Source organism: Lissotriton vulgaris, chromosome 11, assembly GCF_964263255.1.
Source record: "Lissotriton vulgaris chromosome 11, aLisVul1.2, whole genome shotgun sequence".
Taxonomy (NCBI): Eukaryota; Metazoa; Chordata; class Amphibia; order Caudata; family Salamandridae; genus Lissotriton; species Lissotriton vulgaris.
The window spans coordinates 583,240,382-583,267,824 of NC_141699.1; the positions used below are offsets into that span (position 1 = coordinate 583,240,382).

The 27,443-nt window shown below is 45.5% G+C and overlaps 1 protein-coding gene across 1 annotated transcript in view; it reads right to left on the reverse strand.

Moving 5' to 3' along the window:
• The window catches only part of GFRA2 (GDNF family receptor alpha 2), a 223,938-nt gene that overhangs the window by 123,215 nt on the left and 73,280 nt on the right, over nucleotides 1-27,443 (reverse strand). Inside the window, exon 2 of the mRNA XM_086943661.1 lies at nucleotides 10,780-11,094. Coding sequence (XP_086799787.1) covers nucleotides 10,780-11,094 — 315 coding nt within the window. The remainder of the gene's footprint in view (nucleotides 1-10,779; nucleotides 11,095-27,443) is intronic.

Sequence of the window (27,443 nt, forward strand, 5' to 3'; positions counted from 1 at the left end):
TGAACATGTGTTTGGCAACCCTAGGCCGTCCATCTAAACATACATGCGCACTTAAAAGTGCTAACCACCCCTCCCCCTTCCCTGCCTCTCCAACAGGATTGCCTGGCCCCACTGAAGACTCGCTCGTTAGCTGTTAGGCATAAATAAAATAGTAATAAAATGCTTTTATTATCATTGTAATTTTCCTCTTTTAGCAGGTGGGCGGCGCTCCTCCTTCCCCATTATCGAGGAGCCCACCCCCTCCCCCCATCCCCCGGTGCTTGCAATGAGCCCATGTCATTCTCGATAACAGGAAGACCTGCTGAGCTCCAAGCATGTCTTTTCTTTTTTCCTATGTGATTTTGAAATCAAATCGACATCACAGTGTTTTTCTTCGGTATTTGGGCGAATTCACCTTTTTAAATTGATAACTCGGACACATAATTATGAAAGACACGTGTTTCTATGAACGGCACATGAGATTTGTGAAATAATGGATGCATATGATGTCAGGTTTTGCTACCTGGCATTGGCTCAGTTTTCACACCTTCTTCAAGGACTCGAAAATGTTATCCCAAGTGACTGCAACATGCTATCCGCATGGTTCACATGCTAAATAAAGTCACTACCTTGGGTTGAGTGACAGCTGAGACTTAGGCAATGCAGGGCTGAATGCACAAAACACAAAACAAGCAGAAGCCTTCACACAGCTAAGGAGAGGAAAGATTTCCAAAGAAGAAATAGAAGAACAGCAAGGAGAGCTCAGAAAAGTTTGATTCTACCAATGTCAGATTATGACTTCAAAATCACAGACAATATTGAAATAGAACTAAAGAGTAGACTAAGACTAAAGGCTATGGTACCAGAATATCATGGCCTAAATAGTATGTAACAAGAAAGCTGTGTCCTAAATGTTTTTTGTAAAAATATTACCTCATGGTGTTAACAATAGGAAATCTACCCCCATAGAGTGATATTTTGGTAAAAAATGTTCAGGCTATGATATTTATGTCAGATGAAATATTTTCTTCAGATATACTACCATCTAAAACACTGATGCCCAATGTGCCCCTCTACCGTCCCACCAGCAGCCACATAGGAATGCCAATAATAGCAGATCATTAATACCCGTTCTGACCATCGTCGCTGGATGCCGCTAGAAACTATAATTTGCTTGAAGATATGCTGCACTGCATATAAAGTTCTGCACCTTAGACACCTGGCTTACTTTTTCAAGTTCACACACAACACAAGAAAGTTCAGTGTCATCTTAAGGTTTTTCAGAGCCTTAGGCAAGAAGAAATTTAAAAGGTGAAATAGTCAAATTTCAATAGAAACTATTTTAGGAATTTGTAGACTAAGTGGTTCCTGATGCTGAAAGAAATATACCTATATAGTGCCTCAAAGGTGGAAATCCGCTGTTGTCAAAGCACTTTTGAAGAAACCGGGATTAGATCCGTCTAATCTAGCCAATTTTAGGCCCATTTCACTCTTACCCGGTTTTTCTAAAGTCGCAGAGAAGCTGGTCAATTACCAGCTTTCACGCCATCTTGAAGACCACCATTTGCTAGGGGATTCCCAGACGGGTTTTTGCCCTGGTCAGGGGACAGATACAGCCTTACTGGCAGTGGTGGAGGAAGCAAGGAGCATTCTCGATTCAGGGGGGTCAGTGGCAGTGATCCTCCTGGACTTGAGTGCGGCCTTTGACACCGTTAACCATCAGGTGCTCCTCCAACGGCTGGCAGAGGTGGGTGTTAAAGGGATGGCCCTTAAATGGTTGAAATCCTTCCTCTCAGACCGGTTCTATCAAGTATGGGAAGGGGGAGAACAGTCCACCTTGTTCCCTCTTCAATGTGGAGTCCCGCAGGGCTCATCTTTGAGCCCTACATTATTTAACACCTATATGGCTCCCCTTGAAAGAGTGGTCTCCCCTTCAGGAGTGAAGATCATCAGCTATGCTGATGATACGCAGCTGGTTGTGGGCCTCACCCAGCTGGAAGAACAACCCGAAGTCCTTCATGACTGTCTCTCCAATGTTCATCGCTGGATGTCTCAGTCCGCGTTGAAGCTCAACGGTGACAAGACTGAGCTGATGGTGCTGGGCAAGGCCTGTCCCTCTCTCATCACCAGTTGCTGGCCGCGGTCCCTGGGTGATCCACCATCCCCCAAGAAGGAAATCAAGAGCTTGGGGGTTTGGTTGGAGGAAGATCTATCCTTCAGGACCCATGCTAGGAAAACCGCGGGGGTATGCTTTGGCTTGCTGCGATCTGCTCGCAAAGTGCTACCTCTGCTCCCTAATTCTTCCAGGAAGCTTTTGATTCGCGGCCTAATTTTGTCGCGGCTCGACTTCGGGAATGCGCTATTTTTGGGCGCCCCAGAACCAACTTTCAAAACCCTTCAGCAGGTGCAGAACGCAGCCGCGAGGGCGTTAATGGAAGTGCCGCGTAGACAATCAGCTGCCCCCGCCCTGAAAGCGCTCCACTGGCTCCCTGTTAAGGAGCGGGTGAAATTTAAGGCGCTATGTACGGCCCATAAAATCCTGTACGGCAGGGGCCCTTCTATTCTGTCTTCTATGGCACGCCCCTACAAGCCCACACGCCCATTGCGCTCGGATCAAAGACATCTGATGCAGACCACAAGAGTAAAAAGAGCTCGCTCTGGGGGCCGACGCTTCTCGGTGCAAGTAGCGTCACTCTGGAACTCCTTGCCCCTTAAGATCCGCGCTGAGCCCAATATCCTGCACTTCAGGAAACTACTTAAAACACACTTGTTTCCGGTGTAGGATTGAGTAAGAGCCTTTCGTGTCTGTGTTCACAGCGCCAGGATGCCCCTGGGTAACTGCGCGCGTTACAAATTTTATATAATAATAATAATAATAATATATTAAGTTTCAACAAATTGCAATTTAGGGTGGTTAATGACCGCCAATAAAATAGGTAGAACAACTGAAAAACTTTTTTGTACCTGAAGTGCTGAAAGACGAAAACACACACAAACACACACACACACACACACGCACACACACAAACACAGAATCCAGAAGATGACTTCGACCCAGGCTTTAATAATCCTCCAAACAATGAAACTGCTCAACAGTTTCATGCACATATCCCAAAGGGTGTGAAAATTCCTGACGAATCAAGCAACTGTAAAAACAAGAAAAGCCATATTTCACCCACGTCCCACTTGTCCTCGTCCCTTTCATCACAAATGAGATAACTATGTTACCGCACTGAAAAACGAACAGAGGAATACCGGTAAATACTGCTCCACCCCCTCCCAATGGCAGTACTCACGCAGAAGTCTTCCTCTTCTTTTTTTCTGTCTGCCGACAGACTGAAGGAGGGAAGGAGAAAGAATTGCTCCTGCAGGGCTGGAGCGGCTGTTGTAGATGTCACCAGCCAACATGTCAACAGGGCGAGGATGCAAGCATGTAGGATTGCAAGTTACCCTCTGAGATGGGCTCGTGGGGAGATGCGCTGGATGCAGGGCCGGACTGGGAACCGAAACTGGCCCTGGCAAACTGTTTTGCTAGCCCTCGGTGGGACAGGGGGGATATGGCCGAGCTGTGCGAGGGCCGATTTCCACCGATTTTGTTACAGGGGGCCGATATTGCCAGCCCTCAATAACAAAAAAGGCCCCTCAGGGGCCCAAAACCGCCCCCAACCCATGCCGACCAACCAGGGAAACTCCCGGTGCCCGCTGCGGCCAGTCCGGCCCTGACTGGTTGTCAGGAATTCCTTTCTTATTTTGGAATTTGAGCAATGGGCACGTATGTGACGGATTCAATCAAGGGCCAATGAAGCATGCATGTAAGGGAGTTTACTCTGGAAGCAGCCTGCATTGTCTGTGATGTGGACACCTGACTTTCTGGTCAATGCAATACATGCACGCCGAGCGAGGAGTACGCGTATGCGAGAGCCTGTCTCGGCTTTAACAAGCAGGTAAAATGTGAATCAGAGAGTCGTTAAGAATTGCATGCAGTGTGAGTACCACGTAGCTATTTCTTTGTGAAAGTTATACCTGTGAATTGGAATTGGCAGTTTTGGAAGAGTATCTGCATTGGTTGATATGGGGAAACATGCAAAAAAGAGGAGACATGTTGAAGCATCCTCTTATTCATCAGGATCTTCGTCTTCTCCTCCAAAGAGGTGTAAGGAGTGTGAAAATGTCAGGATTAAAAGGCTGATAAAAGAGAATTTGTTAGAGATGGGGCTCAGACAAAGTAAAGCAGAAGGATGCCTTACCTGTGAGGTCCTCTCAGACCTCAGGATCGGAGGATGAGGGTCCTGGAGCTGAGAAACATAAGAAGGGCAAATACATTGCTAGGGAGATAAAGTCTGAGTTGATCGCACATGTTAAGGCTACCATGGATTTGCCAGAGGATGAGGTTCCAGAGACAGCAGGGGGGTCTCTCATATGCCAGTTTCAGATTGTGGCTCCTCTGGATCTTCCAGTGCATACATACATTAATGAAGTCCTAAAGAGAGAATGGAAGGACCCAGACAAACGTATACTCCCTAGATTTATGGAGAAATTATATCTGTTGCAAGATATGTTGCAGATTTTTCTGGATTCAACCCCTATTGATTCTTTTGTGGCACGTTTTTCAGGGAGAACATTGTTGGCAGAGGTTACAGTCATAAAAGATTCTGTGGACAAAGTGATTGATGCTGCTCTGTGTAAGGTGTATTCAGGCTCGCGTCTGGCTCTGAGTGCGGGGATATATGGTACCGACGTAGGACAGTCTTTGATTTCAGAAACTGAGGCTTTGTTCAGCTCAATGGATGAGGCATTAGACCGTTCAGGGTTGTTGGAGCAAAACACTGTCCAGTTGAATATATGTCTAACATCTATTTTGATGTTGTGAGGGCTTAGGCATTGTCCAGTGGGGCTTGTGTGACAGCCTGTTGTAACCTGGCATTAGACTCAGCCTAGAAGGTTTCTACTCTCAGTTTGCCTTTCCAGGGTAATCAGCTGTTTGGGGCAGAGCTGGAGTAAAAGCTCCACAAATTGTTTAAAGAAAATAAATATTCCTCCTCCATGAAACATGCTTCCTCTGAGAAGCAACCTGCAAAGCGTAAGTTTCCTTTTTGTCAGCCCTCTAGGAGACAGTATCTGCATTCTCAGGGGCGGTTTCTGGCCTGTCGAGGTAGAGACAGGAAACCCAAGTCTCTCTCAAAACCTCTCTCCTGGCTATATGGTGAATGGCCAGTAGTGTGCTGTAGGAGGTCGAATCCAGCAGTTTCTGCCGGCATGAGAGGCATCTACTTCAGATGCATGGGTGTTGGGTATCCTGAGAGAAGGGTACCAGATAGAGTTTTCAGATCTTTATCATCCGTTAGGAGCCCGTACAGCTATGTAGCAATCTCGAAAGAAGAAGAGGTCAGCTTTAACTCAAGGCATAGAATCTCTGAATCAGAAAGTGGCGATTCTGGAAGTTCCTCAGATGGAGAAGGGAAAGGGTTTCAATTCCATAATCTTTCTTGTGGCAAAGTCAAGGGAGGTTTTAGGCTTGTGTTGGACTTAAAGGCTCTCAAGAAATGGGTGCAATCCCTGGCCATGAGGATGGAAACTCTACAGAGAGTGATTCCGTCGGTAATCAAGGGTCATCCAATGTGCACCTTGGATCTTCAAGATGCTTACTCCAATGTTCCAATTCATATGCAATTCCAGCAGTGTATGAGATTTTGCATCAAGGAGAAGCACTATCAGTCCAGAATACGGCTGCTTGGCCTCAAGTCGGTGCCCACGGTCTTCACAAAGGTAGTGGCTCCCTTGGTGGTGTCTATTTATCTGCTGGGCATACACTTGTATCTGTACTAGGATGATTGGCTTCTCCATGCTCCCTTTGAGAAGCAGTTTCTGCACAATCTGGCCTTGGTCTGCTCGATGACCCAGGCCCAAGGCTTTCTGCTCAACCAGCGAAAGTGTCAGTCAGTTTCATCCAGGGATCTGACTTTAATGGAGGTCAGGTTTCAAACCGATCTGAACAGGGTGCTCCTTCCTGCTCCAAGGGCTGCTCTTTTGAGGTCTCTAACCTAGAGGGCAATGGGTTGACAGTCCCTCCTCATTCATCAGTGGTTAAAGCTGCTGGGGAACATGGTGGCAGCTGTGGTTATGGTTCCTTGTGCCCAGTTTTACCTTCATCCTCTTTGGTTTCATCTTCATTGATTTTGGAACCCTAAGTCGGGGATCTTCGACTGTGTGATGTCAGTGACGGCAGAGTTAATCAAGGTCCTAAGTTGGCAGACTCAGCGAGAGTCTCTCTCAAAGGGTGTGGCTCTGGAGTAAGAGCCTCCATTGGTTCTCAAAACAGATGCCAGTTCCTTTGGTTGGGTGGCCATCCTGGGGGACAAGTTACTGCAGGCACGGTGGTCCCTGGAGGAGAGCTGGTGCTCTTCCAATTGACGAGAACTGATGGCTGCTTATAGAGCTGAGATGGGGTTCAGGCACCGTCTTGTTTGCAATCTGGTGGTCCATTCCAACAACCAGGTTACAGTGGCCCACATGAGCCTTCATGGAGGGATCGGATCCAGTTCCCAGAAAGCTGTGGCTAACCTGCTTTTCCAGTGTGGAGAGGTTCATTTGCAGTCCCTCGTGGTGGTCCATATCAGAGGCATGGCCAATGGGGTGACAGATACTCCCTGACAGTTCTTTCCTCCTTTCTATGAGATTTTGCTGAACATGGCCGTCTTCCTTCTGCTGTGCCGGAGGTTTGGTGTAGTCTTTCTAGACCTCTTTGCTTCCTGACTCAATGAGCAAATTCCCAGGTTTTATTTTCGCAGTTCTCAGGAAAGGACCTTGGTGGGTTGGGGGTGGATGCATAGACTTTTCCATGGCCAGATCAACTATTGCATGCTTTCCCTTCCATTCTGCTCATTCCCAAATTCCTGGTGAGGTTGTTGGGATAAGTCCGAGTAGTGGTTGTTCCATTTTGGCCACGCCACTCATGGTTTGCCAGACTCCTGTTTCTAGCAATTCAGGGTCTGTGGATGAATACTTGTTTCCCTCTCCTCTCAGATCATCTCCCTTGCTGTCCCTGCTGAGGCTGCAGCTGTCGATCTGTAAGTTGAGAGGAGGGGACTAAAGAGTAAGGTACTCCCCCTTCATTTAGCTGTGGCTATTAAGCAATCCTGCAAACCTCCTATGTTGAAATCTCGTGAGACTCTTTGGGGGAGTTTTCAACATTAGTGTAAATCTCTCCTGCTGTCCCTGCTTGACTGTAATCTGAATGAAGGTCTGCAGTTTTTGTGGGAAGTATTTGAGAAGAGGCTGACTGTTTCTACTGTGCATGCCCAGTGTGCAGCAATTAAGGCTTTTAGGTCCTCTTCTGGGAATTTGACTGATGTAGCAGATTTGGTGGCACAGTTTTTTAATTACCTGCCCTCTGGTGAAGCTTCTGTTTCCTTTGTGGGGTTTGCAATTGGTTTTGAAGGCACTCGTTTCTGCTCCCTTCAAACCTTTGGAGACAGTGGATATTAGGTTGTTGACTTGGAAATTGGTAGTTCTGGTGACAGTAAAGTCTGCCCAATGCATTTGTGAATTGGTGGGCGCGATGGCTAGAGAACCATTTGATCCTTTTAGGAAGATAATATCCTTCTTTGATTGGATTTCTCTTTCATGCCTAAGGTGGCATTCCAGTTTCACATGAATCAGAAGGTGAGTCTCCTGTCTCTGTCTCCTGAGCAAGGTTCTTCTGCTGATGACCACTGGTCTTTGTTGGACGTGAAGAGAGCGTTGTTGGTCTATCTGGAAAAGACATAGTCTCTTACGAACTCTTTGTTTCTTTGGTGCTTCTTCTTTGTCCATTAGTAGGTGCATTAAGCATCTGATTTCTCTGGCTTCCTCTTTATCAGGGTCTCCCCCTCCTGCTGGAGTGCAGGGGTGGTCTACCCGTGGGGTCGCTGCTGCCGGGCCTGAATTGAAAGGGGTGTCCATATCTGAGATTTGCAGGGCAGCTACTTGGGCATCCTCCAATACCTTTGTGAAGCATTACAGGGTGCAAAACGCTTTCTGTGACATTAACACATTTGGCTTTGGGGTTTTATATGCTGTAGTTCCATAAATTGCCCTGCTATCTGTGTGAATACATCACTGTGGGGTGCTGCAATTGCAGCCACGGCCCGTGGAGGAAGTTCCGGTGGGGCAGGAAGGCGGGGCAGGGGAGGGGCCAGGTGGGGGTGCTAAAACCGGAATATGGATAGTTGGAGGTAAGTAAACAATTTAATTAATAAAACAAATTTCGTAGCTCGCACTGCATCGCATTTTGCGATGCAGGGCATGCTACGAAATTCGTTTTATTTATTAAATTGTTAACTTATCTCCCATTATCCATATTCTGGTTTTTAGCACTATCCCACCCTGCCCCTCCCCCGCCCCGCCTCCCTGCCCCACTGTAACTCCCTCCACGGGCCGCGGCTGTGCAATTGTCATGTTCGTATCCTTGTGTGATATTTTTTTTCCTGTATGAATAACAGAGAGCTCGGATTGGGTATTCTCACTTGTGATAAAGGGGAAGAGCACAAGTGGGACCTGTTGGTAATGTCCTATTACCCGTTATCTTCATTACTCCTAGTCACGTTGTCCTCGTCCCATTCATCACGCCCCTCCATTCCGGACTGCCGGACTTCATATGGTGGGGGCTTAGTAGTTCAGGTGGGGGCTTAGCAGTTCAGGATAAGTTCTGCTTAAGTATCCCCTAGTAGGAGGGGGTGGGGCAGTATATATCTGTATTCCTCTGTTCTTTTTTTTCCATGTGGTGAGATAGTTATCTCACTTGTGATGAATGGGGCGAGGACAACAGGACCAGGAGTAACAATAATTACTGGTAAGGAATAGGAAATGATATGATCTCAGGCCCTGCAAAGTAATAAAACAAGGTCCATATTTGCTAAAGGTTGAATTTTGCATTGCACGTGCTGGCTTTTCATGCAGATAGTAAATTAAATAGACGTTGCGTTCTGCGTCAATTTGCGCAAACACCTTTGCAAAACTTTAGTAAATATGGGCCTAAGTCTCAAAGTAAAAGATAAATGGAATATGACAAGAATCAAAGAAATGGTGTTTCTTAGCAATTATCTAGATCTTTTCATGAAACACAGGTGAGAGGTAAGGAAATCTCAGGAAATGACATTAGGGGTTGGTATGACATTGAACAAAATAATTAGGGGGCTGATCTACAAGGAGGTGCCGCAGTGTGGCATCGCAAGCCCTTTGGCTGTGCCACGCATTGGCACTTCCGAAGCACAGGCATGCAACATATTTACAAGAATATGTTGCATCTCTGTGCCTCCCCCTGCGCAGGCGCACAAACTGCAGCCATGCGCTGGTGCAGGCACCCTTGCACCATGGTGCAAGGATGCCTGAGTCGTGGGGAGATTGTTTTTGTGCAGGAAGGGGCACCTTCCTGCACAAAAATAATACCTACATGCATTTTCCTCTTTCAATGTGTGCTGTAGAATGCAGCACGCATTGAAAGAGGAAAAAACAAGGAGAAAGGAATACATTTCTCCTCATTGTGCCTCGCTGCGCCACCTCTACGGTGGCGTAGCATTCAGACGCATCTCCAGATTTACGATTTCTCCTAAATCTGGAGATGTCTTGTTCCATGAGTGTTGCGTGGGAACACCCACAGCTACACCATGGAATGCCCCTTCAACGCAAAGTGCTGCGTGTGAAGGGGCCATACTTACAAGGAGAGGAAAAGTCAGGCATGGTGGCTTTTCTTCTCCTTGTAAATATGGAGGAGCCCCCTGCGCCACCAGTACGTCACAAAAAGTGATGTACTGGTGGGGCAGGGGGCTTGTAAATCTGCCCCTAGGTATTTCTGACTGTACGGTATGCAGGTGGGACTATAAAAAATCCAGCAAGCAGCTCTGGCATGCTGCCTCAGTTACATTAATACAAAAAGCGTGCATGTCTTCATCAACACTGTCACTGCAACAGCAATATAGGATATGGTGCAAATGCTACCCCTATAGAAAACTGTGTGCCATGGGTACAGCAATCCAAAACATTGTACAGCAGCTATGCCACAGCTGGGCAGTATACCATAGCTACTCTTAGGGGTTCCCTATCTGCTCAGGGCGTTAAATACTGGTCATTGCATGTCCTCCAATTATAGACCTGAACAAAAGAAAAGGGAATGAGATGGTGCAAAGACCTTTCTAGTGAACGCCTCGCAGCCTGTGGTTATTTAGGCGATAGGCACTCGCCCCTCTAATCCCATCCAAGGCGCATAGACAAACACTCTATATGACATTGTCTACACCATGGCAAGATTCACACTTCAGATGAACTTAGAGTGCAGTCAAACAGCGGTGTTAGCAATGTAGGCATTCTTAGTGCCTCTCCTGGGCTCATCATTCCATGCTAGACACTAATTATTCGTTATTGCCCTCTCACCGGGTGCTTAGAATTGTCTTTGTTTTTTTGCAGAGGGTGTTAACCACTGTTAATCACCCACCTACCATTTGTTGCCTTGAGATTAAGGCAATTGCAAATAATGCTGGGAGAAAGCAATTAATAGATATTAACCCCTTGCATGCTGGTGACGGCTCCCGTCCGTCATGGCACACAGTGCTCGTGTGCTGATGACGGCCGGGAGCCGTCACGACCACGCCCGCGATCGGAATGTGCCGCACAGGAGCGGAATTCCGACCGCAGGCAAGGGGTTAATGCCCGATAGCAGATGCACAACAAGCTCTCATCTTACTCCTCCCAGTTTCCACCAACACATCCATAAGTTGGTGGCCCCTTAAGTGCGCTCTTCTTCCAGAGGCCTGTCTGTGCACTTACCTTCAGTCAGCCCCAGGTGTATGCTCCAGTACGTCTGCAGGCACTGCAGTTCCTTCTTCATGCCCCGCTTACAGCGGCAGTCGTAGAGCGGGCTCTCCTGCAGCACCTCCAGGGCTGCCTGGCATTCCTTGTTGGCAAGCATGGTGTTTCGATCTCGGCCAGCGAGGCACTGGCGTAGGGTGCGGTAGCGGGCACTGCAGCTCTGGTCCGCAGCACACACTTCGCTGGCACGGACGCAGTCCATTTGGGCCCGCCATCCGTGAGGGCCGGTGCCAGCCAGGTAGGAAGGGGCAGCCATGGTGTTCAGGATCTTCTCTGGAAATGAAACAAGAGAAGCAAAATCTCAAATAAAGGCATATATCAAAAACAATACAATCTATATCGTTGACATGAACATCACCCACAGAAGAATAACTCTTGTGAGGACATCTGCTGTTTAAGAAAATGTACATCATAAGAACCTCCTAACCTGAAAGAACATTTCTTTACACGAGGATGGCCCCTGAGAGAAAAACCACCTTTTAAAAACCAAGCCATATAATTGCATCCCTTAATAAATAATCAACCACTTTAAAAGAAAAGCTTCTTCGAAAGAACACCTCCCTTGAGAGTGTCTTCTTTTTAATGATATACTTAGAAGAACACCCTCCTTGGAAAAATACACCCTTAAAGGGACACACCATCAAAATCACAGTCTTAAGAACATCTGTCTATTAAAAATCCTCTCGAAAATTACGCCCATTTATAAGAACAAAACTGCCCAAAAAAGAACATTACAGAGAAAATGTATATGGATGAACGTTATACATTGAGATGGTTCCCCCAAAGAAAACATCCTCTTCTTTTAGGAGACAACCATCATAGCAAGAACCACCTCCTTCCAAGAAGTCCTATCTAGAAATAACAACTATCTAGCAATAACATCAATTTAAGAGAATAGTATCTTACAAACTCATCCCAATAAGAACGTGATAAAACCCTTATGAAAAGCTGAGATCATCACATCATAAGAATCACCTAAACATGCAAGTCGTTTAACCCCTCCCATGCTGGTGACGAACCCCAGCCGTCATGCTCCGCAATGCTCGTGTGCGGATGATGGCTGGGGTTCGCCACGGCCCCGCCCTGTTCTTTTGTTTACCGCACAGCGGAAAAAATCGCGGCCGCAGCGAAGGGGTTAAAGAAATACCCCTGAGTATGTGGAGCACCTACATAATGTTTACTATATATGAATATCCCTTTAATAAACCCCCCACCAAAAAAAATTAAATACCATGTCCTTTTTAGAACACAAACTTATGAGAACATCCCCTTATACGACCTCCCCCGCTCATGAAAGTCCACTGTAGGACAAACTCTGTGTCAGCACATCACCCTTATAATAGCACCACTCATAGAAGTGTAGTAATATAATAAAAGCTCCCCCCAAAAAGAATATTAGGACATCCTACGCATGACAACATTATAATAACATAACTGTTATTGAAAATGTTGTGTGGCATATTGTACCAAGAAGTACAAGAACTTGGAGCCCACCCATTGCTTACCACTGGGTGGCCTTTCTGTCAATCTTCCCTGCCTCCTATTCATGTCCCATCTTGTGAATCTTGTGCTTGTCCCTCTCATGGAGCACTGCCTTTTTACCATCTCTTTTGATTGGCTGGCATCTCTCTTTCTACTGCTTGCTTTCCAAACACCTCTTTTATCTTTTGTGTTAAGCACTCCATGTGTTTTCAAGCTGTCTCCCTCATGTGCTCCCCTCCCCCTTCACTCCGTGTTGCTCTCTGTCGCCTCTGTGCTTCTCTCTGCCCCTCCTTGTGTGCTCACACATGTGTTTCTCTCCATTGCTTCCCCAGGCCCTCCATCTTGCTTACCCATAAATTGTCCCTCCTTCTCTCTTCCATTGTTGCTTCCCCACCCATGCCTTCTACTTTCCCTCAACCCTCATGCTCTCTATGTTGCTTTCCCACAATCCTTTTTGGTGCTTCAACCCCCTTTTCTCCCTTCCATGTCTTGCTGCTGCCTCCCGTGTTGCTTCCACATTATCCTCTCCACCTCTATGTAACTTCAAATTCCTATGCTGCTTCCACTCCCCCAGCATCGGGTATGCTGTGCAGCATTGCAACAAAACATTGGCAAACCCAATAGGTCCCAATGGCAAGACCAATTGTCTTTGCCAGTGATTGTTTAAGAAGCCCACTACCCCTAATTAAACGATCCCATATTATAAGCAGGGCCCCTGGATTAATGTGTCAGGGGAGGGCCAAATTATGCGGCAGGGTTGAGTAAATTATGCTGCAATAAAAGGGAAATTATGCAACATAATGCAGCACATTTTGTGATTGAATTCAGTATTTTATCATTTGTACAATTGTTCACACTGTCTGGGCATCAAATAGTTAAATACTTCCTTCACAAAATCTTGTTATATTTGTGAAAATGATTCATATGACATGTAATGCGGTTAGACGGTCATCTGATTGAAAATTGGATGTGAGGGAACACATTAAGTTCAAGAGATATTGCCCGGGGTCTGGGTTAAGTAGATTTCTTTAGGCCTTAGCACTCATGAGTTTTACATTTTCCAGTAGACCTTTTCTTCTCAAACCAGCCCCCAAGTGAGGATAAGTTACACCAAAAAACATAATCTTTGAGCAGAAAAATTATGCAAAACACATGTAACCTGCTAAAAATACGAATTACTCAAGATTACATCAGAGTGATACAGCTTTAGTCAGAGTTTCCAACACTCACTTCTGCTGCATTCTTTTTAGAAATGGAGAACTCTTCCTAGAGATATCCTTCGATGTAACCTCTTTTAAATCCCCTTCAAATCCCCTGGAACTGTGAAAACTCCTTCAAACAGTTAATAGCGAACTGCATTTCTGATCCCTCAGCATCAGACTCAGTCATGTGACGTTCTATAAGTGGCAGTAAGAAGACTCAGGGGTGCGCCTCGGTTCCTTTAATTGAAGTATTTTACATTTTCTCTAACCCCCACTGACTTAAATATGGCTGTAGGGATCAGAGACAATGGCATACACTTCAATTAAAAGAGCCCTGGTGAAACATAGCCACGTCTGAAGGCCGCTTAATGAGCTGCAGATGATTGACTCAAATTTGCTGAGAGATCAAATTCATGTTTTTAATGAAAAAGGAAGGATATGAAGATATGTATGTGCCCATGGCTCCGGCAAGCTCTTCTTCCTATGCACTAACCCTAGGGGGTTAGCTGGGGGGTTGTAACACTCCCTTCCCCACTGAAGCCATTTCTTTTCAGAGCATGCTACCTAAACAGATCAAGTGGCTCCCAGTGGCATAACAAAAGCCCCTGCAGTGAGGGGGGGGGGGCGAGTTCTGGACCCCCCCCCCAACAATGGTAGGTCCCTGAACTGAGAGGTCTAGAGTAGTTCCGGAGCATGGGGGCCCCCTGCATGTACATTGCAGGGGATCCCCTCAGGTTTTGTTACGCCACTGATGTAGTGACGGCTCTTCCACTATGGTGGAAGAGTGTCACCCACTGCTTTAAAGCAGTGCAGGAAGAGGAAACATACATTTATAATAACTTTCAGTTTTGATCATTTTATGTTTGTTCTGTTTTGGGGGCGGGGCTGCTCTGCTCTTGGAGCAAGGCAGGGGAGGAGCGGTTTGCCCACTCCTAAGTGCTCAATGACTGTTTGGTCAGCCCTCTCGGGCCGCTCAAACCAATCATGTGCACTCTCCCTGTTCTCCATGCAGGCTTCATTACAGCCTTTATGGAGAACATGTCCAGGCCCCCAGTCCCCGGTTGAGCGTCCAACCAGGACGCTCAAAACCAATCACAGGACTGCATTGCAGCATTGTGATTGGTCAGGGGAGCCTGCGTGCCTACCAATCACAACGTTGCATTGCAGCACTGTGATTGGCCAGTGGAGCCTGGCTGTGCTTCCATCTATGGAGGAGAGCAGGAGCAGAGCTGCAGGACCCGGCGTGAAGGTAAGATAATTAATTTTTTTATGCGCACCCTCGCACGAACCCCCCTGTGATTCCCACTTGTGCCCACCCCCTGCGAGCCATGCCGGCCGCCACTGCACTGGCAGTCACATTCACTTACCTAAGGAAGAAGGTTACGATACCCAGCTACCCCTAGAGAGAACCCCCTTTCAGGCAAATCAGTAACAGGAAGACAGAAGTCTTCACTCTGCAGCTGACTCTCGACAGGGTTAAGAAACCTTACAACTGGTAAAAATGTGCTACACAAAAACCAGACAAGGTAACATAAAATCTCTCTCCGATGTACTATTTCTACTGGAATGTACTTCAACAGGTGGTTGTTGAGACACAACTAATAAGCATCCCTTTTTCTCCCAAGTGTTAAGTGAAAGAGTGAAAAAGATTTGAAGTCTGCAGGAATTAGGTGTCAGAGACAAAATTACAGGAATGTTTCGAGGCGCCGTTACCCAGAGCATCACGTTTTTGTGTCTTTCTGTACCATATCTATACGTGTGTGATACATTTCGAGACTTGTGCTGCATATCTGACAAGCACCTATTTCACAAATATACTTCCTGCAGGTTTACCAACAGCATGTTGATTCACATATGTAAATCCCATAAACTGCAGTTTTGTTACCAGCCATATATTGTTTTGCGTTGTCTTGTATTATAGCATTTCTGTGGCACTTCATACCATTCCAAAATGCCATTTAGCAATCACAGACCCAGTGATTTAGCAAATATCTGTGGATCCTGAGATATATAGAAACTACTCTGCTTACGGCCAAGTGAATATTTTTGTCACCAGAACCCCCTTGGTCAAAATAATTAACTTTTTCTTTTCTATGCCCCAGTAAAAATACAACACAATTTTTTGTCTTGCTTGCAAAAAAAGACCCTGTAAAGATAGAGACCTGGCTAGTAGTCACACAAATATTATATTGATGTCAGCTCCCAGAAGCTTTTGCAAATAGGCATTGTTATTTATACCATAAATACATCCGTATTTGTAAGTGCAAACTACTCACCCTTACGGGTCTCAAGGCCCTGGTGGCCGTCGTGGAAATTAAGTGAGCTATTGCCCAGAGTCACATGGTACTGAGCTGAGCTGCCGCAGGAGCCAGGGATCAAACCCTGCACCCTGTGCTCCGAAGTCAGCAGCCCTGGCCGCTACACCACACCTCTCCACATAGTGGACAGTCTGCTAGTCTGCCAGGGCTTCATAGCCTCTACCACCCTGGTGTGGGGGGCTGTACCCTCCTTAGAGATCCAGTCTTGCTTATGCATAGGGACCATTCTTCATGTTCTCTACTTGTGTCTGACATACATCACATGGTGAACATGGGTAAGGAAAATGAGTGATAGCACCTCACCGTTACACTGGTGGGATGACTGCCTTTGTGACCTGGTAGACCGTTGGCTGATTGGCCACCAGTTAGAGGCTTACAGTGACGGAGCCTGTAGAGGCTCCATTGTTGTAAACATGGCGCCTCCTCAGACTGTAAACAGAGCAGGGGGACATCAAGTTTGATGGGGTGGGAGCACTGTTGGTTTATAGCAGTGCCTCTGCTACCAAGCATTTCATAAGACTTTAAGTCCCTGTGTCATGTGTTTTCATATCTCATAGACCGAATATCAGCAAAAGAGACAATTTTGAGAGCAATAACAGTTTTTAATTTGAGTGAAAGTTCCCAAATACCCCTTGAAGTAGAGTGTACAGTCTTTAAGGCAATCTAATCTGGAACATTTAAGGCAGAGCAAGCACTTTGCCAAGGGCTATAATTGTGAAACTTTGTGTACCTCCCCCCTGTCTTTCTTCTCATGCTTCCACTGTATTTTGATTGAGATGCTTTCAAAAAAGCTTTCAATGTTGACCACCTCAAAACTGCCTACTACTTAATTGAGAGACTGGGCCCTGTCAATCAAAGAACCCGCTATGGACATTACAGCACAGAGAAGATGATCCGGGGCCTGATTCACAAAGGTAAACTTAAACTTGTGTCGAAGTTTGCAATTGTTTGCTATTCACAAAGGTATTTTACTAGCAGCATCGTTATGACTGCGGAGTCTCCACACATTAAAAGATAGAACAGCCCAATTTATTTATGTGTGGAGACGACGTAGTTGGTAAGCAATGGTGGCAGTTAGAATTAGGGTTCCTAGTTGGCAGAGGTATGCACCTTGTCCAGGTAGGGACCCATCCTTCTAGTCAGGGTGATGGACATTTCACTTCTAATATAACACCAGCTCGCTCCCTTGGTAGCTTGGCACGAGCAGTCAGGCTTACCTTAGAGGCAATGTGTGAAGCATTTGCACATAACACACAGTAATACAGTATAAACACTACACAAGGACACCACACCAGTTTTAGAAACATTTCCAATAGTTAAAATGTAAAATAAGACCAAAAGGATACACATCCAACATACATTACTATAGATATGAATTTTGCAAGAATAAACTTTTAATACAGTTCCATGAAGTCAATAGCACCGTTCGCGGCTTTCAAGGTATCATGAGCAAAACAAATTCAACAGTTCTAGCTAACCGCGGCGTCGCGAACCAGCTACAGTGTTGGGAAGACCACAAACAGTACCTTGGAAATGCAGAGAGTCATGGACCTTCCGATGAGATCAAAAGATGCAGCATAGGCAGGCGTCTGCTTCGGAAGTCGGTGCAAGAGTCATCGGGCCCTTGAAACCACATGCGTTTCAGATTGAACTCAGTGAGGTTGAAAATCAGAAGGTGTCGGCAGGCATCAGGACTGTGGTGAGAAGTGGAGTGGTGCTTTCAGGTTGTGGTGCAGGCAGCAGCTCGGTGACAGCATCCAGTTGCATTGGTGAGACCAGGGCTAAGGTGCAAAGTGGGGCGTGCTTGTTGCGGTGCTGGCAGGTCATGGTGCAAGCTGAGGCATCATCATTGCTGAAGTGTGTTGTCGTCATACGATCTGGAGTCAATGGCACCGGTGTCGATAGGCCAAGGCTGCAGTGTGAGATGGGGGTGCATCGAGTAACTTACGAGCGGTGCCCCCAAGCCACAGTGTCGATGTTGGTGTGGAGCGACATCATCAGGGACACCAGGGCGGCGATGTGAAGCTAGGCGGTGCAAAAAGTGGTTCCCTCAGGTCACGGTGCAAGCAGTAGCTCGGTGGCAGCATCGGGCGTCGGCATCAGTGAGACAAGGATTGCATTGCAAAGGAGGCAGTGATCTGTGGTGCCAACAAGTCACATAGCCAGCAGCTGCAACTTTGACAGTGTCAGGTTGCTTTTTCCTCTGTGGCAGCTGAAACATGTAGTTCCACATGAGGTTACCCAGATGATGGTGAAGTCTTTGGTGTGCCTGTGACTTTCAACAGAAGGAATGCTCTACTTTAAGCCCTTGGAGACATTTTAACAGCAGGTTTCAAGAATGTTCATGGCAGTCCTTTCACTACTCAAGACAGAAGCAGAAACTGCAGGCCAACACAACAAACAGCAAATGGGCAATATTCCTCCTGGCAGCTCTTCAAAATCTTCTTCTTGGCAGGGTCCTTAGTCCAAAAAAGATCTGGGGTCAGGCCCCCAATATTTTTACTACTGTTTCCTTTGAAAGTTTAGACAGAGGATCTCTGAGTTCAGTGAAAACAAGTTCTGTCCTCCCTGGTCAAGCTTCACTAGAGGAGGTGGAGACAGCATTGTGCAGAGCAGACATAGCCTCTTCAGGTGCCAGTGAAAACCCATCCCACCACTCTAAATGCAGAAAAGGTCTATTCAGCCAGGCTATAAGTTACCCAGGAAAGGCAGGATACACCTCACCCCCCCCCCCCCCCCCCCTTGGGACTGTCCTGTATAATGCACATCCCCATCTCCTGTCATTCAATACACACGCAGCCAGAGGCACACAGGATGGTAAGTAAGAAAATGCCCACTTTCTAAAAGTGGCCTTTTCAAACACACATTTTAAAAATCACCTTTACTAACAGTTGTGTTATTAAATTCAGAGAGCTTAAAATGCATTTTCCATCTTGTCCCAGTGGAAAGTTACACTTGTAAGATGTTACAAGGCATCTCCCATGTTAACCTATGGGACAGACAGCGTGTCAATGATGAAAAACAAAATGCACAGTATTTCACTATCAGGACATGTAAAACACACTACCCCATGTCCTACCTTTTACATACATTGCACCCTACCTAGGGAGATACCCTGGGACAACCTTAGGGGTGACTTACATGTTAGAAAAGGGAAGGTTAGGGCCTGGCATGTGGGTGCACTTGATAGATCGACATGGCAGTAACAACTACACACAAACACTGCAGTTGCAGGTCTGAGACACCTTGGAAAGGCTACTTGTGTGGGTGGCATCATCAGTGCTGCAGGCCCACTAATAGCATTTGATTTACTGGCCCTGGGCACACACAGTGAACTGCAGTCAAAACTTACCAGTAAATCAAATATACCAATCATGGAAAGCCAGTCATAACACAATTTAAACGGAGAACATATGCAGTTTATCACGGATGAGCAGTGATAAATTGCCCTGAGTGTTAAAACCAATGAAAAAATAAGTAAAAACCAGGAGGCCAAAAAGCAAAAACTTTGGGGAGGAACCCGCTAAAAATGCCAGATCTTAAAGTGGCCTGTGGCATAACACATGCCCCATTAGCCCCTTTGGTGTGGGGGGCCCCCAAACTACAGGGGGCCCCCTCAGCCCAGTGCTCAGGCCTGAGAGCTCTAGATTAAATCTGGAGCGGGCCCCTCCATGTACCTTGCAGGGGGGCCCCCCTGATCTTTCATTACTAAACTGGTCAACCTTCATTACACCTCTGTAGTGGCCTTGGCAGCATAAAGCAATTGTCCGTAGTAAGTAATGAGGTGTCGAGAGACCATGGCTTGCATCAGCATGGTTGGTAGAATCCCTTCACAATCCAAATTAAATTTATGAATGTTCCTTGACTCTCTGCGTAAGAGGGCAGTTGTTTTTAATTGACACGTTTCAGTCTGACTGTGCAGAAGCCAGCGACCTTCTTCAAGGCACGGTGCAACAATTAAACGTTCTCTTAAATGAGAGTCCTTTTCAGTCCAAGAATGAAATCACAGGAAGGCCAAATGGAGAATCCTTTTGGGATTCATGTGTTTTTGGTTGAGCATACCTGAATTCCTAGACCAAGAGCCAGGCAGCAAACATACATTTAATTCATGAAATAAAGCAAATATTTTCGGACATTATTCTCGTAGACCTCCTAAAGATGGCTGACTTCGCTTTTTTCTCAAGAACACTTTGAGAATACACCTTTATTGAGAGTTTCTTAATATATTTGGTTCCAAGGCCCACATTCTTTATTATGATTACCTTTCCAAGATCTTTCTTTATTTTAATAAACTTTTGTCTAATGTATGTGCTTAGAAAGTCAATGTATCGCTTTAACTGTGTTTAGTTTTGTACTTCCTTTGGACACTGATCTTGTACTGAGTTCAAAGAAATTTGGCTTCAAAGAAGATTTGATATTCGGCCCCTTTGCTATAAACATGAAGTGAAGTCTGCACCTTAAACAGAAGGCGAAGTCTGGAACTTAAAAGGAGCTTTTTATAACCTAAAGGGTCGGTTCAACCTGCTCATCTAAATCGATTCTTTGAAACTTCTTGTCCTTAACCGCGTTCCCTTGATGTATGATCCCAGGAAGAGTCAGAAAATATTACAGCTACTAAGAAAGCTCCACCTCTTATCCAATAAAAATGAGTATTTTTAACGTGACTATGCAACTGACCAGAATAAATTGTAAAAAAAAAGTTTGCATAATTTCCATGTTTGTAATTCTGCACCATTTTTGAAAAATTAAGCAGAATTATGCACTTGGCGCTATATTTAGGCGCAAGACGCATACTCACATCCATCTTGGACGTAAGGACGCATTTTCCACTAAAAAATTGTGCAAAAAACACAAGCGCCACTAGCAGCAGCTACTACCATTTTAGTAATTCACATTGCATCCGTAATTTTTATTTTACCTCAAATGGCATTTAATTATGCAACATGGCACAACAGGGTAACTTCACGTAACAAGCATAACGTGAAATTATTGACATTATGTCAGATTACACCAACATAAAGGGAATTTGACCAGGTGCTACAAAAAACTTCACCGCTGATAAGAAAGCTCATCCTTGTATCATTCGAAGGATGATAAAATTAGTATCCTTGATCGGACCACGTCACTAACCAGGGTAAGGTGTCAAAAAAAATAATACTCAATGCAGACAGGAAAGCCGCAGGAGCTGTGAACAAAGAAACATTGGAATGTTGGAGCTCCAGGCTTATACCAGCCAATATAAGCGCAGGGCACTCCATTGTTTTCAATGGAGCTCCCAACATTCCAATGTTCTAATAAACAATAAGCATGTTTTTTTCCTAGAAGAAGTAATAAAACCTGGATCAGTGAAAAAAAAAGATAGGTTGACCACAGTTCTCTATTATGAGAGATGATTTTGCGTGGGTCGGTGGCATGTTTCAACATTCTCCAATGCCTGGTCCAGGACTAGAACCTAACAAGGTAAATGTAATATCACAGGATGACTCAGAGCACAGTGTGTGATATAAGCCCCAGAATGGATTTCTGAGGCACCTCTTGAAAAGCCAAGAGGCTACCAGGTCATACTAATGGCAGCTTGAATTGTAGTCTCATTCTAAAAGTATTCATATAACAATTGGGTGAAATTACCCTTAATTGAATAAAATGCTAATCCGCCATTTAGAGCAAAGTAGCATCCTTGTATCAGTTTTTGACCAGAAATTGCATTTTGTGCTAAAAAACAGAAGCGTAAGAAATACAAGCTGTACGCATTCAGGGGGATTGTGGCTTTCCCGCTTTATAAGTGTGAGTGCATGGCATCATAATTATCAGCGGCGGCTGGCACAGGTAAGAGTGGTGAGGCAGTGGGGTGGGAGGCGTTGCGGCGGGGGGAAGTCGACAGGCGACGGAAGAGGTATTATTTATTTATTTATTTCATTATACCTATTCTGTTTCTGTCTACTTCCTTGCCTCCCACCTCGCCTCTGCCCTACCGCACTTACCTTTGCCTGCCGCCGCTGCTAATTATACAAAGGGGCATAATGCCATCAGTTCAGGAACCCCTTCGCTGCGGTGGCTATTCCGCCGCAGCGCTAAGGGGGTGGGGCGGCCGCGCGGCGGTTCCGTGCTTGTGATGGAACCGCTCTGTCACGGCTCGCGGGTGAGCTGTGCTTGTGACGGAACGGTTCCGATACGAACCCGCCCGCCCATTAATTCGTCAGCGCAGGTGCGAAATTCGTGCCGCGCAGGCGCGGCGAGCGGGCCGTGACGGAACCGTTCAGTCACAAGCACAGCTCACTCGAGGCTTGTGACGGAACGGTTCCGTCACAAGCATGCAAGGGGTTAAAATTGCGAGGGCCTAGTTAATGAGAGTTGTGAGGCCTTCTAGTGGCCGGCGCGCTGAGTAGGAAGGCAAAATTAGGTTGTTTGTACTCTGCAGGGATATTGTTTGAAAGAAGGAGGGGTTGTGGTCAATGGGGTATGATGTGGTCAGCAGGGCCAGACTGGGCACCAAAACCGGTCCTGGCAAACTGCTCGGGCCGACCATCCCCCTGGAGGGAGGGGGGGTGCAGCCGAGCTGTTTGCGAGGTCCGGTTTTGGATGATTTTGTTACAAGGGGGCGATATTGCCGACCCTTGGTAACAAAAACGGCCCCCACCTTGGCGGCCCACCAGGGAAATGCCAGGTGCCCACTACTGCCAGTCCGGGCCTGGTGGTCAGTTTGCAAAAGTACAATATTAGAAAGTACGGCTGACAGGCATGTGATAGAGCAGGCAACAGTCAGAATTTGTTATCGGAACAAACACCAGTAATATAAAAGAAACTCTGGGGTGAAAGTATGACATTGTTCTGCATTCTGTCCATCAATTGTTCTTTTTGCAGTAATATAAAAGAAGCTCATCAGAAATCCTTCTGGTACTTGGAGGTTTATAGAAAGTGACTGGCTACAGTGAGTAAGCTGGCTCCAGGCAGGCTTAGTTTTGCATTAGTTAAATTAAGATCAATAGGTCTCTTTGGAGGGCAGGGCTGGAGGCCTGTTGTGTTACAAAAAATTGCACTTGATGGCAGGGCTGTCTGAACAGCATTATTGGCCGCCAGGCAAAGCAGAGCACTGGGCCGTGCCTACACAACCACTCACAGGAATAAAAATGTTTAACGGAAAATTAGTGTTAAATTCTGTCCTGCCTCGGGCCCCTTTGCTCGTGAGGCCCCCGGGCAACTGCCCAGTGTGTCTATGCATTAAGACGGCACTTCTTGATGATGTTCAGTGAATTTCCTTGCAACTCACCTCATATATATATGCTGCTCAGAGATATCAAGATTTCTAGACCCAAGCATGAGTGACCTATCCTGTCCAGGGTTTTTCTATGAATTCTAGGCCTGTTTTCCTGCTGTACATCGCGGAATCCAAAGAAAGGTCTGGACTGAGTGACCTTATCACCATGGTCCTGTAAAACGTGAGAACTTTACACATTTACCAGCATTCCTGGCATCTGGCTGGGGAAGTGGGAGGTATGAATTTGGTCTGAGTGGACTTGGAAGTAGAATTTGCCATAGGTACTCCATATCAAGTGGACCTGTGGTTGGTGAGTCGCCTTCCAGCAGCATTGGTTTTTAGCCAAGAACACTTTGCATACTGGAACTTGTAGTTTCACTTTTACCATTCTATGTATTTACTAAAACTTCAAGATGACGGGTAAAATGTCCAGAGTGGCACAAAGTATTGCAGGACGTAATCAAGGCTTGGCTTATTGTACTCTTCAAACAACAATGTATGCTTAACGATGGTTATCATTCCTCTCTGATGCAGTGTGACTATGTGAATACAAGGCTATGTCTTGGTTAAACCACATTAATTGCAGTTGTATTATCTCCTTGGGAGTCGTTTCAGTGGGGGGGAGGGGGAGTGGCGAGTTGCACATTGTGAAAGCTCTATGAGCAGGCGCCCGCTGCAAATAGCTGTGGCACACTATTAGTCACTCCACAGGCAGAAGCCAAAGCAGGAGTCCCTCGTCTGTTTCACCAGGAAGAGGAGAAGGTCACCAATGACGTTAACTTGGGGTGCACAAACAGAATATAAGGCATCATGAGATAAGGGATCAGCCTCTTTTTCTCTCCACCACCCACTAAGGGCCCCTCTGCTATTTGCGGGTGGCGCCTGGTCATGTTCTCCCATGTGCTCCCTTGTGCTCCCTTGGAGTATGTGGTACAGTGTGATAGAGCCACACCTGGCTGGACAGAGAGAATAATAACAAGTTCAGATTATTTCAGGCCCCCAAATCTAAAGGAATGGCTGGGTAAGCAGGTATTAGTAATTTTGTATGTATATTGCATTCATAAACAACCATTGTTCTGCTCATCTCTAAATTAGGTGAGCAGCGCCACCATGTGACAGAGTGACCTAAGTGCTGTGTTTACAATTAAGTGCCTGTGCCGAACACCAGAAACCCTGGCTCAAATTAAGCACTGGTAATAAATCTGGACTTGATGAATAGTTTGCTTCTTTATTTACACATCAGGATATGTTTAGTAACACCAAGTTCCACTGACAGGTCGCATGTATATATCTATCAGATACCTGAACATGAAAATGACATTTCCCTCTTCTGCTTCTAGTCCTGACTAGGTCCTAGTGAAATTTCTCTTACTCTGTGTAATCTTGTGTAATTTCTGTAAATTCACATTATGCTTTTTAAATAAAATTCTTTAATTTATGCTAATATACCACATCGCCTTTTATGGAAAATATTTAGTGCAAGTGCACGTAACAACTGGAAGGCGAGCAATTGCATTTTGAAGCACTTGGGCCTTTATTTGCCATATTTTAGAATTGATTTTGGGCTAAAATACAACGAAAAAAAGACAATTTTGCTTATTTTTATCAAACTTGCATGCAATTATGTGAAAGAAAATACATAATTTATGGACCAACCTAGTCCTAAGTGACGTAGCTGTCAGATGAGCATTCCAAGCGACACAGCAAGATTCAATTAGGCACCAAAAGAGCACAGGGACACAAAACACAGACAAAGCAAGATACGGCAGCACACACTACGACTTGTGCAATCTGCTCACACTATGCATGTGCTTTATTTACATTGTGGATCGTGATCCTACCACTGCAGATAATTCAGTGCTTAATTTGAGCCGGTGGTCGCTGGTGGGGGACACCAGTACTTATTTCCCACATCAGATATTTACTGAGGGCAAGAGAAGGAAAAACACAAAGATGGGAAAGACAGTAGAAGAGAAAGGCGGCAAAACCTCACAAAGGGAAACCCCAGGAACCTGAAAGAGCAAGAAAAAAGGGCAGGAAGTGCCTGGTAGTGGATTAAAGAAGACTACCAGCCTTGGTATTCGGCACGCTGATGTTTAGGGACTTCCGACCAGAGGTTCGGGCACCGGCATTCTTTCTTTCACAAATTTAGCACCGAGATAATTCCAAGGCAGCTCTTATTATATTGGTCAAGCTTCTAAATTCACAGGGCACAGTCCTAAAATTGACCAAAATAAAACACAAACACACAGCCTGATTCACTGGCATTTAAACAGCACATCCCCATACGAAGAAACAAGAGCAGTAGGCTGCCTAACCCCATAAACTCAGAAAACAAATTCCAGGCACACTTTCTTCATCCTAATAAGGGCATCTCTCCAAAGCACTGTCATGTCTCTCCCTAGGACAGTGAGTTCTATTTTCAGAACATTCCTCTGATAGAACCCATCCAAGTTCACTGCTGATGGGGTTATTCAGGGGATGCCTCGGCCACCTTCTGTTTCTCATGAGTTACAGACTCGAGGCAGGCCTGTCAGATGAGGGCCTGGCTTTGCCATTGGCAAGCCGTCACCCTTGAGTGACCAGCAGGGACAGGGCAGTGTGAACACATGTCAAACTACAACCCTGTCACCTGACAGACTGCCACAAACTTCGGCTTCCTGGGGTCCTGGCTTGTCATGCCGGCGTAAGCTTGCATAATTTCACGCGTTTCCAAGTATGCTTTTCATGTGAAATCCCTGAAATGACTGCATTACGCCACATTGCTTAATTTTCCGTCCATTTTTGGATAAATCCTATTGCTGGAGCACAGAAACAATAGGAACGAACAGATCACAAGGGCCTACAGTTTGTGTCATGTGTGATTCATTGCTATTTTTAGGACACAATACATCTTTGTGTCTGAAATTGAAACGAGAATGCCTTTTGCTCTAAAAAATAGTGAGAAATGCCAGTTTTACTGTTTGGGTAATTTCTTTAATTTTCCTGTAAATTTCACAGAATTAAGCAGAGGGAAATAAGTAAATTTCTCGCACCCCCTGTATAATGCAGTCTCAAAGTTTGCAATACTTGGCAAAAGTTAGACCTTGGATGGAGCATGCAAGTCCTGGTCCTGGGCCCAGTAGATACAATGTTGTGGATGTTACCACAGAGAAAAAGTTAGCATAATTGTGGTCTACTCCCTGCTAGTGATCAGGTGCGACTGGCGGTTTTGTGAATTCCTGCTGAAAGTAGGATGCTTACCAGGATTGATGTAGGCGACTAAGGGCTGCAGAAAGCTGTGACTAGAAGGGTTTCCCCCAGGTTTTTGGGTCTTCCGGTGCATCTCCACATGCACAAGGCCATGGCCAACAGCATGAACAAAGTTAATATTAACACAAAAGGTTCTATCATTTACAGTCTCTGTCGGTTGTCGAGTTCTTGCTTGTTACAGGGACAACGTTTTCTGGATCAGTGACTGGGCTCATTCTACTGAAAATAATTTGCAGTGCTCCAGTGAGACCCAAAAGTTATCAATACAACATTGTGTGGTAAAATATTGAACACAAGTGTATCAAAGCCTAAACATATTTTTTCCTCTATATTTCAAAGCTATATGCACAGTAAAGACGCACTCACTCATTTTCAGGAAGATTTTCCAGGCAAGTTTATTTTCCTTTTGCCATGGCATGTTGGCGCATTTTTGGAATAGAAAACCGGCTTGGCTCTGCCGGAAAAGAAACGCACTGCCCCTCATTGTAGTACGCCAGCGTCAACATTCTGGGCTAAAATTGTTGAAAATATATATATATATATATATATATATATATATGGGAACCACACGTTCCAGAAGGCTGTTCAGCGCACGCCCACTGGGGCGGGACTTCGTGCATTATGAAAGGTGTCCCACACAGCTGCCGTTTCTCAGCCTGCAGATAGTGATCAAGGACTGATGTCTGAAACGGGTATGGCAGTACAGGACTTAAGATGGGAACTGCATAGCACTGTCATCCCCATTAAAAGAAGGTGAAAACTCTATTGCAGTGGCGTCTTCCATGCAGGGCATACATTTGATGAATATATATATATATATATATACATATATATATATATATATATATATATATATATATATATATATATTCACTGAAAAAACCATTGGTTATAGACCATATATAGTTAGGGATTAGCATTTACAAAACCTTATTTTACTAGCACAAAACCATTGAAATTCGCATATATAGTTAGTTGCACTAACTATATATCGCACACCCGCAATCCACTGCTGATGATGTCACATATTACATCATTCATGACATGGTCAGTGACATCACTGATGACATCTCAAATGACATCACTGATGACATCATTGATGACAACACCCAG